Source organism: Notolepis coatsorum (assembly GCF_963971535.1).
Source record: "Notolepis coatsorum genome assembly, chromosome: 9".
NCBI lineage: Eukaryota > Metazoa > Chordata > Actinopteri > Aulopiformes > Paralepididae > Notolepis > Notolepis coatsorum.
The window spans coordinates 115,836,030-115,847,863 of NC_140173.1; the positions used below are offsets into that span (position 1 = coordinate 115,836,030).

Sequence of the window (11,834 nt, forward strand, 5' to 3'; positions counted from 1 at the left end):
AGAAACAAAAAGAGATAAATACAAAGGCGACACACAACATATACAAATAACCAATAACAGAATATCACCTACACTAACCTGATGTTTACATGGTGTTACAAATACGATAATAATGATAATAACCAACCCACGTACGTCACAATCACATACCGCAATATACTGAGCACACATTAGGAATAAACACATCATTCAAACGTAACGTTAGCGCCCACCACATCAAGTAAGTCTACACAAAATATAGGACTATAAGTTGTAGGTCGGAAATGATGGAATAGATTTACCAACGAAAAAGGTTATTATCATGACGGCGGTGTATATTCCTCCACAAGCCAACACCGCCAGGGCACTGGCGGATCTACAAGGACACCTAACCAAACAACAGATTAAACATCCAGACGCAGCGAGTCACTGACCCGCCGGCTGTCGTGGAGGGTGGCATCCGCGGGTGGGCGGGGGCACTCTCTCATTGACGGAACACAGTGTGAGAAGAACATTTATACGGGTGAACACCAGAAAGGCAGCTGGCCCAGATTGGATAACAGGACGTATACTTAAGTCCTGTGCTAACCAGCTAGCCCCTGTGTTCACCACCATATTTAATCTATCCCTGGCGGAGTCCGTGGTCCCTGCCTGTTTCAAGGTGTCTACTATAATACCGGTACCAAAGAAACCCTCCCCAACAGGTCTTAATGACTACAGACCGGTGGCACTCACCTCTGTGGTCATGAAGTGTTTTGAGAGGCTGGTTAAGGATTACATTTGTGCCTCCCTCCCCAGTGATATGGACCCTATGCAATTTGCATACAGGCCAAACAGGTCCACTGACGATGCGGTCTCCCAAGTACTGCACAGCACCCTCTCTCACCTAGACTGCCAGAAGAGGGGCTATGTGAGACTGTTGTTCATTGACTATAGCTCAGCGTTCAACACCATAGTCCCCACCAGACTGGTGGACAAGCTGATCAAGCTGGGTCTGAGCCCCGCTCTGAGCGCCTGGATACTGGACTTTCCTAGTGAAAGGCCCCAGGCAGTCAGGGTGGGGGGGTCAGACCTCCAACACCATCACCCTGAGTATCAGGTCCCTCCAGGGCTGTGTTCTGAGCCCCCTGCTGTATTCACTATACAGACATGACTGTGTGGCCAAGTTCAGCTCCAACTCCATAGTGAAGTTTGTGGACGACACAGTGGTGGTGGGGCTGATCTCTGACAACAACGAGAAGGCCTACCGGGAGGAGGTTGAGGTACTGGAACGCTGGTGCCAGGACAACAGCCTTCTCCTGAACATTGGTAAAACCAAGGAGCTGATCCTGGATTTTAGGAGAACACAGCAGGGGACACACACCACTGAGGATAAACGGGGCTATCGTGGACAGGGTGAGCAGCTTCAAGTACCTGGGGGTCCACATCTCGGAGGACCTGACATGGACAACACACATAGACTCAGTCGTAAAGAAGGCGAAGCAGCGCCTCTACCACTTGAGACAGTTAAGGAAGTTCAGAGTATCGGGAAAGATACTCCAGTCCTTCTACTCCGGAGCTGTAGAGAGCATCTTGACTGGAAACATCACTGGTATGGAAACAGCATGGCACAGGACAAGAAGGCCCTACAGAGAGTGGTGCGCTCAGCCGAGCGTACCACAGGTATTGCACTACCACCCCTGCAGGCCTTATATAACAAGAGGTGCAAATCCAGAGCCTGCAGAATAAGGAAAGACCCTCATCACCCCAATAACAGCCTGTTCAAGCTGCTGCGGTCAGGCAAACGCCTGCGAACACCAGCAACTAGGACAGAGAGACTTCGGCTCAGCTTCTTCCCCCAGACCATCAGAATCTTGAACACTGAACTCTCCACACACAAGCACACATGAACACACAACACACACACTGTATACGCTCACACACTAAGCAGTCACTTTAGCATGAACACATGCTGCAAACGCCCACACTCAACGGTCACCTTACACAATGGAAAAGGTCACTTTAAAAAATAAGAATGGGAGAGGTTCTTGTATAGTAAACAGAAGGATATAGCAAGCTAGCATAAGGACACATAGTATAACTGTAGATTGTATAGTATAGCATGTATAGTAGTGTACATAAGACCCAGTGCCTCATCCGCAGCTAACTGTGTATGCACTATCACAGGACCTTAGCACGTCTTACCATGCTCTTGTAAACTTTATGTACATACCTGTCATTATTAATACTTGTATTATTGCACATTGTATTATTGCACAAATGTCCTTTTCCTGTCTTATTACTTGTGCTCGCCGCGGTCTTCACTTTAGATTAGGGCACTTTAGATTAGGGCACACAATAGCATCTGAAAATTATTTATAGATGAATGTCTAACAAATCATTTGTTAAACATGAAAAGGCAAGTCTGGTAATTGCTTCGTGTGTATTCATAAAAGTCCACAAATAATAAACCAACTATTAGACATTTGTTAACACTTTGGACGACCATACCCGATGATAGTCGGGTTAACTCGCAGAACGTTCAGCGCCAGACCCGAGTATAGTCGGGTTTTCATCGCTATTTATTTTATTTTATATTTCCATTCATTACAGGCACACGGACATCTGGGTTAACATGGGGAATCATTTTGAGAATGCCAATGTGCAATACCGGCCGCATCCACCCAGGTGGCAGTATCGAGCACCCTTTGAAACATGATATCTTGGCCTGTGGGTCGATCAGAGGTTTCCGGTTAAATTTCTATTGGTCGGGCAAGGGGACCGGTTGTCCTGATCAGATTGAGAAGCGTGAATTGCTCCCGGTCCATGATGTGTGGCGGATTATGTTGGCAACACGATCAACACCAATACTGGGACTCGCAATCAGATAATTGGAATATTCTTTTTGGGGTACATCCTAGTGAATGTAAGGCCTATCTGGTATCAATCCTGCTGTGATCCAACTATGATTTCGATCACAATATATGTGTGTAACGTTACTCCACAACGTGTGCCGTTGGTGACGATCAAAGCATCAAAAAACTACCCCCCCCCACCCTTTCATGCATTCATGATGAAACATAATACCGATAATATAGATGTGATTTCAAAATAGTAGCGTGTACAGGCAAGAAAGGACAACGTTTTTAGTGAATTGCACGTATAATAGCGTCGTTTTCAGGGATTAGACAGGATTATTCTAAAACTATAGTCATATTCACCACGGTATAAAACGGGAATGTATGGATGAAATTTTTTTTTTCTCATATTGAACGATAGATAGGTGATGTCAAATGGGCCATAGTATTGTATCCATAGCTATAATATAGAATATAGTTATAGCCCTGCAAACACCGCCATGTATTCCTATACTTTAGAGCGTCTGCCTTTTAACAACACATCACGCATATCGCTTTGGGGTCCAAAGTGTTAATGATGAATAGTCTTCACTTTAGATTAGGGCACACAATAACATCTGCAAATGATTTATAGATCTTTTAAGAATCAAGATAAAAATCAAGTACAAACAATGTTGATAATGAGTTATAAATAATGTATAACTCATTTGTAAATGTTATACAAATATAGTCATAAATGATTTAATAATCATTCACGAATGTATATAAATGGTTTGTTCATGATTAGTTCATTATCTATAAATACCTTATAAATGTCTTATAACTGAATGTTATTATAAAGTGTTACCGACTTTCTTTACTGTGGTAATTGTTGTTTAAAAGCCATAATGCAGGAGGACTTTTACTGTGGTAATTGTTGTATAAAAGCCATAATACATGAGGATTTTTACTGTGGTACAATAACTGTTGTATAAAGGCCATAATACAGGAGGACCTTTAGGGCCTGTGTCGACCGGGGACGTTTTATGAGTTGTCAGCTCCTTTCTGTCATTCATTTCTATGCTACAGACGCGACAGGCGCGCTCCTTTTCCCAGCGCCGCGCCTCGCGTTTTAGCGCTCTCGGCGGCAGCGTTTTTGGGCAGAGCGCTCCCAGCGCATAAAGTTGAAACTAGTTAAACTTTTGGAGAGGAGCGCCGCTCATCAAGGTAACTTTTTTCGACGACCAATCAACATCGAGCAAGTGGTGGAGCCGTGGCAGTCGCGAGACTCAGGAAAACGCTCTGAGCTTTTTTTTTTTGCTTATCAAATCGGTCCGTCTTGAAAAAAACATCCCCGGTGGACACAAAGCCTTACTGTGGTAATTGTTGTATAAAATCCATAATACAGGAGGACCTCTACTGTGGTAATTGTTGTATAAAAGCCATAATACAGGAGGACCTTTACTGTGGTAATTGTTGTATAAAAGCCATAATACAGGAGGACCTTTACTGTGATAATTGTTATATAAAAGCCATAATACAGGAGGACATTTACTGTGGCAATTGTTATATAAAAGCCATAATACTGGAAGCACAGATGGAGGACGACGGACGGATGGTCCGAGGACGACCTAGATAGATAGATACAGGAGGACCTTTATTGTGGTTATGGTTCTGATGAGATTGCTCACTTGTCACAAATGTCTTTGAGTTTCTTCATCTGGGTGCTGTGACTCTCCTCAGCCAGACCGCCCAGTCTCTCTGTCACCTGCAAAACAGAACATTATCTTAAAACATAGAACACTGCAACTGTACTAATTAATATATTTTATACCCAGCTTAATAAGATAAGATAAGATATTCCTTTATTGATCCCCTTGGGGAAATTCCAGTGACACACACATACAGCTCATCGTCTCATTAACAACATCATATCACAATCATTACATTTTTACAGTAACAACGGCACAACATAAACATGTACATTTGTTGACACATGTCGACTACAGAAAGCCTGAGACACCATATGCGTTAGTCGGCTGCAACAACACCGGGGTGTCGTCGCGCCAGGTGGCGGGAGGGAGGGTGGAAAGATTGTCCAGCGGGAGGGGCAAGGACAGGGGGATGGGGCTTTGGTGATGAGACAGTCTTAGGCTCCCCCCTCCAGCGCGCATACTAGTTGGCTGCCGTCATAGGCGCAAGGCGTACACGCAGGAGGGGGGTTTGGGTATAGGGATTGGGGGTGGGGGGGGGTGGGGGCTGCCATCAATCTTACATTGTATATTACATTGTATATTACTATTGCACTTTACTGTTACATTTGCACTATGGTTGGATGCCAAACTTATTTTCATTGTACTGTACTTGTGGTGTATAGTGACAATACATTTGAATAAAAGATGGTTATCTAAGTACACAGAAGCCATGGTTTGGTACGTACCTCGGTTTTGGGGTCACGGTTCGGTACAAGTTCGGTATGACGAAGCAACAAAAATCCTAAATGCATAAGGCTAGGTTTCTTTTCATTTATTTTAGGGCAAGTTATACTTAGTTCCACCTAGTGTTGCATAGTCCCCCCTGAGATAGTTGGTATTATTACAAGTTGTCAAAACAAACCTAATGTAGTAGCCTTCTTCCCTGGTACTACCGGACCATGATGTATATACCGTCCAATCATTGGCAAGAAAGTTGGTAATAAATATAAAGAAGTTGCTTTATTGATAAGACAGGCAGAGAGAGAAATCGGGAGAGAGATGGGGGAGGACATGCAACACATGTCCTGGGCTGGATTCAAACCCAGGACATTCTTTGATAGGGAGGGGGGTTATAATCTGAGGGGAGAACTCAATGTAAAAGTTCTAAATGTACACACTACCATGAGAAGACACTGCATCTCAATATGTGGAGTGAAACTGTGGAACAGTCTAAATGTGGTGCTAAAGCAATGTCCAAACATGAGACAATTCAAACTGATGTATAAGGAAATTATGTTCACGAGGTACAGGGATGAGGAAGGGACTTGATATTCACGGGTGTTTACATTTTTATTTTTATTTAATTTCTTTCATGTTTTACATATATAGTTTTTGTTTTTTTTGTTTTGCATATATATATATATATATATATATATATATATATATATTTTTTTTTTATGTTTTAAATTAGTACACTCATTTGAGTAATGGAAAAGGGGTAGGATTAAATAAGTGTATACTTCTTCCTACTCCTTTTCGAACATGTAAATTGAGTTATGTTTTGCTTTTGTTTAGTTATTATTTAGTTTGAGTTATGTTTTGATTTTGTTTAGTTATTTATTTTGTTTGTATTCATTTACATGTTCGAAATAAAGATTTCAAATCAAATCAAATCACGCAGCATGCGTACTATTAACCCCGACCTCCATCAAAACCAAGGAGCTGATCGTAGATTATAGGAGAGGACAGCAGGAGACACACACACCACTGAGGATAAACGGGGCTACCGTGGACAGGGTGAGCAGCTTTAAGCACCTGGGGGTCCACATCTCAGAGGATCTGACATGGTCAACACACATAGACTCAGTCGTAAAAAAGGCGAAGCAGCGCCTCTACCACCTGAGACAGTTAAGGACGTTCAGAGTATCTGGGAAGATACTCCAGTCCTTCTACTCAGGAGCTGTAGAGAGCATCTTGACTGGAAACATCACTGCCTGGTATGGAAACAGTATGAATTGAAAATGGGGGACCCTGATGGAAACAAGACAAAAGTCTTTCTCAGGTCTGCATCCCCTTAACAATTGTGTGTATTGAGCCGTACTGTATTGTACCCATTCTGCAATCTGTTAAATAAAGTTTTCATTCATTCACAGGACAAGAAGGCCCTACAGAGAGTGGTGCGCTCAGCCGAGCGTACCACGGGTATTGCACTACCACCCCTGCAGGTTCTATACAACAAGAGGTGCAAATCCAGAGCCTGCAGAATAATGAAAGACCCACACCACCCCAACAACAGCCTGTTCATGCTGCTGAGGTCAGGCAGACGCCTGCGAACCCCAGCTACTAGGACAGAGAGGCTTCGGCTCAGCTTCTTCCCCCAGGCCATCAGAGCCTTGAACACTGAACTCTCCACACTCAAGCACACATGAGCACAAACACAATACACACACTGTACACGCTCACACACTAGCAGCCACTTTAACATGAGCAAGCATACGCTCATGCTGCACACGCCCACACTTATGGCCACTAAGGAAAGGTCACTTTAAAAATAGTATAGTATAACCTGAGATTGTATAAAATAGCAATGTACAGAAAGACCCAGTGCCTCATCTGTAGCTAACAGTGTATGCACTACCACAGGACCTAGCATGTCCTCCATGCTCTGTAAATAACTTATGTACAAATACCGATATGCCCTACTATGTTACTGTTTATTGCACAATGTTTTTTTTTTTTTTTTTTTTTTTTTATCTTTTTCCCCCTCTATTTTCCTCCGATTTTCTCCCATCCCAATGTTAGTCGTTATGCCAATTCCCAATCCCCTTCCTGGTCGCTGCGCACTTACCCCCCACAGTCAGATCATCTGGGAGAGTGGAGGCTATCACGTGCTTCCTCCGACACACGTCCAGCCAATCAACCGCTTCTTTTCACCTGGCAGCGCGGATATTCTCCGAGAGGGCGTAGCGTGTGGAAGGATCACACTATCCCACTCAGGTCCCATCCGCGCTTAGCAGGCGCCCCGACCGAACTGTAGGAGTCGCTGTTTACAACGACCCGGACCCACCCCGCCAGCTTCTCCCACCCTCTAATAATGCCAATTGTATTAGTGTGAGCGGCCAGCCAAGCTGGTGACAACCCCGGAGCTGTGAGCTGGATTCGAACAGGCGAATCCAGCTCACAGCTCCGGGGTTGGTGACGAACGCAATCTCCGCTACGCCACCTAACCGCCTGCACAATGTTGTTTTATTGGATTCCATTATATGTTGTTATTACTGTATTGCACATCGTTGCGGGCAAGACCACCCGCATTTCATTGTATACTTGTACTGTATGCCGTGACAAATAAAACTCTTGACTTGACTTGATCTTCCATCTTGAAACCATCTACACCACTGTAGATTTGGAGATCCACTAACTGGGGCCAACAATGCATCATTACCCCCAAGTTAAGTGCATTCTTGTTAACCCGTATTTATATGGTTGGATATTGAACTGTGAACAGCAAGCCACTGATGGTTCTGTATCGTTAGTGGCTTAGCTTGGCATCGCTACTGCACTATCTCGCGTACGTGCACGCGTACTGAATAAACCACAAATGTACCTCTAATACCAGTATTAGTCTGACCACACCCCTCATCAGCTTACCTTCATAAGCAGGTGTGTGGTCACCTGCTCTCCTCCTTCTCGCTTTCACCACAAGGAAGAGGTGCCTCGGTAGATCCCCACACTTGACACCATGATGGAAGAAATTGGATTAGGAACAGCTTGGGAAACAAGGATACGTTGACATCATATCTTTATTTTCTCTCTCACTATTTTCGAGAAAATACGGCGATATTGTCTTCGTACTGGAGTGTCTAGAAGATGATGATCATTCTACAAACCCTCCACCGGTTTTTCGTATTGGGAGCACGCCGCTGCATGCTTCTCAACTGCAGTTCCTTGCTGTGTTTGTTGGGGTGAAACCTGTCAGGCCACAGCTGAACTGTCGGACATGCCGCTGTTGTGAGGAGCGGTGCGTTCCAGGTTGGGTGAGTAGTGTTTGCTGGCGGGCTCCACTTGTCTGTTAGTGCTATGGGGGCTACTTGACAAAGTTTATGGAAACCGGCCCCAGGCTAGGGTCCTTTGTTTAGCCGTCTAGGCGACAGAAGGCCTTGTTCTGGCGACCATTATAGTTTTAACTAGTGGGCCGCGACCATTGACACTGGTGATCCCTGTGTGTTCTGGACGAGTGGATTCTCTCTGTCACCGTGTTAAGACCCCATCTTTCATATCCAAATGAGAGTATTCCTTCACGAGGGGATATGTGCATGTAATGTGCGATAGCGGCAGATTCATGTTCAAAGTCAGCTATACAGGCCAGTTGGTACTGTGCTGATTCCGCCGGACGTGTTAATGTCACCGTTGTGAAGCGGTGTTGACGTCTTGTTTTCTCTTTTCTCTTAAAAAAGTGAGGAGGGTTCAGAACGGCGGCCTGTCTGGGTGAGTGTTATGTCATTGTTTACATGTTCATAGCTTACGGTTAGCCGGTCGGTGGCCTGGCGCGGGGTAGCTTGGCTTCTCGCGCGCCGCCGGGAGCTCGCTCCTGATCGCGTGCGTCGTAGATCGGCGTCTCGCGAGCGGAAGCAATAGCACCCGAACGGTTGGAGCAGCCGTTAGCTTGATGCTATTCTGTTGAACGTGCTTTGATTTTAACATGTTTTACACTCTTGACCACGACGTCATCCTTGACAGGGGATGTTCGTCGACCCTGCCTGAGCCTAGACGGGGATTGCGTCAACAAAGAGGACTGTAGCGACTGGTGGAGCGGCGACGCTGCCCGGATCGAACAACACGGGACGGCTGTGTTCTACGGTGGCTTGTGACTGCACTTCGCTGATCTGCGTTCCGGGCAGGTACGGGGTTGGCCAGACCTCATAACACGTCTTCTGGTTTTACCTTGCTAAATGTATTGTGAATAACGGTGTTTTTTCCCAAAACGTGTGTTGTTGCAATGCATTTGAGATACGTTGCGGGTTGTGTGTGAGCTGTTTTTGTCACTGGCAGTTAGCTTCTCCGTGCAGGTCGTGATGTATTGATCTGGTTGTTGTGTGAGAAACATCATGGTGTTTATGTGTACCGTGTACTCACTACTAAGGCAACTAACCTATGAAGCTATGCTTGGTGACGAGTGAGTAAAAGAATGTTCTTTCTCAGACTGTAATGACAATGAACAGTGAGTTCACACATTAACAGGTTTTCCTGTTTTAACTGGCCGTATTGAGGGTAAAATAGGAGGATTGTGTTTCCCCCCCCGGTTCCCTGGGGACTTTATCACCTCCTATCAGACATGTTGTGCATTAATTGTGTCTTTTGTGTGGTAGGGATACGATGTAACTCTCAGCTTGATTGCTGAGGTTGTGCTAAATCTGCTGGAGAAACTTATTTCCTAAAGGGAAATTGGTTTGGTTGCTGTCATGTGTGCTTAGCAAGGCCTGTGGTCGATACTAATCAAGAATGATGTATTCTCTCATTGTGAAAAAAACGGCGTTCCTCTGTTGAGTGTTTTTGCCATTTTTTGTAGGTGATGATGGGTTGTGTGTGTCATGTGACCTACAACTGGGTTGTACTGGCCACAGAAGCACATGTGTATGTTGGACCGGGGTTCTTAGAGCCCTCTCTATTCTGTGTTTTTCCTTAGTAAAAATCAGATAGCAGGTTAGCTCGTGCGCTGTGTGGAGCTGTGAAACGCTTCATAGAGCTGACTTTGACTGTGTCATATTCTCTTTTTGTCGTTACGTTGTATCATGGGTGTGGGGTCGTAAAGGGGTGAACTGGTAACCTTTCCTCTCCCCATTGTTCTGTCGGTCAGGGGTACACCCCCTGTCCTTCAAGGTTCCCGTCACGTGGCGGTTCGGCACGTTACGGGGGGGGGGGGGGGGGGGGGGAGGGAGTTCCTGGTCCCACGGCCTGGTATATTGGGCGTGTGCACCGCAGGAATTCCCCCGCCATAGAGTACGTCACCGTGCGCGTCTCTGTTGGTAGGACTTCCGTGTGCTGTTCAGGTCCATGTGATGGATCTGTTTTCAGGGGGGGTGGTCAGGGCTCCTCCTCACCAAGCGCCTACTCAGGCCTTCTGTGAGTTCGGACTCCTTCTTCCATGTGAGGAAGCCTCCATCAGAGTACAGAGCCTTCCTCCTCAGATTGTCAAAGTGAGTGGACCCTCTAGAAGGGTCCTTTTCTATTGTATGTATATTCGATTCAATTCGTTTATTGAGTGTGTATGGGTTCGGTGCCTCTTCCCCGGAGGCCCTAAAACCAGTTTTTTACATGGCTCAAGGTGCAATATATTCTTTTCAATCTGTACAGCTCGCGTGGGAAGTCTCTCTGGGGATCCCCGTCTCTTTCCTATGGGAGGGTGGTGGGATGTAAAAATGTGAACATTTTTTACCCCGGCTGTGTAGACTGGGATACATACTGTTGATGCTTCCTTCTTTCTATTCCAGAAGTGTTGGAGTTAGGGAGTGTCACACCCCTCTTGTCGTTCCCCTGGGCGCCTTGGGGATTCAATGACAGGTCTAAATAGCCTGTTCATTGATGGGGGTGTGTCCCGACGCACGTATAGTGCTAGCTCGCTGTAAACAGGCGATTGACTGGCACGCCTTAGTTGCTTGTGGTTGAAACAGCGTTTTTATAAAGCAACTGAGATGGGGGTTTTTCCTCTTCCGGCGACCACATCCCATGACCTGGGTGGGTTGTCGACGGATTCTCGTTCATGTCTGGGGGATGATGACGGGATGGATCTGAACATATGTAGTGGGGTCTCACGCCCTTGGGGTGGGCCACCAGGCGCGGTTCGTCCCGACGTCTGGGTGGCGCCTTCTTTTCATGTTAAGATCAACACGCATATCTGCCCTTCTCCTGGAGTAGGCATGTCGGCGTGGTTAGGGCACGGGACTGGTTCTGGTCACGCTGGTCCAGATCAGTTGAACCCGTTGTCCGCCGGGGATGCAGATCTGCTGTTCTGGTACCCTGAGGGACTTGGGCTTTTTTCAGGGGGAAAAATGCCAGGTCGGTCTGGGTGTCACAGGGTTAAGCGCTATGGAGACCCTGGTTGGGTATGTTTTTACTCAGCACTGTCGTCATGGCTTACAGCCATGCCATTCTGTACGCGCTCGATCTCGTCGGATCTCGGCCGCTACACAGGTTGGTCCTGGTTAGTACTTGGTTGGGAGACCGCCGGGGAATACCAGGTACGGTGTGCTTAGGGGCTGGTTCTCCATTATTTTTCGCTCCTCTCTCACGCATGGCGAAGAGGGGCCTGTGGGGGTGGTTTTTTGACCTCCTCTGGTGACCCTGTGCT

General features: G+C 46.0%; 1 protein-coding gene across 1 annotated transcript in view; it reads right to left on the reverse strand.

The window, feature by feature from the left end:
* The window catches only part of plcb1 (phospholipase C beta 1), a gene marked incomplete at both ends in the record, with an annotated part of 206,256 nt that overhangs the window by 19,463 nt on the left and 174,959 nt on the right, over positions 1 to 11,834 (reverse strand). The window contains one exon of the mRNA XM_084321967.1: positions 4,487 to 4,563. Within this exon, the coding sequence (XP_084178093.1) occupies positions 4,487 to 4,563 (77 nt within the window). The remainder of the gene's footprint in view (positions 1 to 4,486; positions 4,564 to 11,834) is intronic.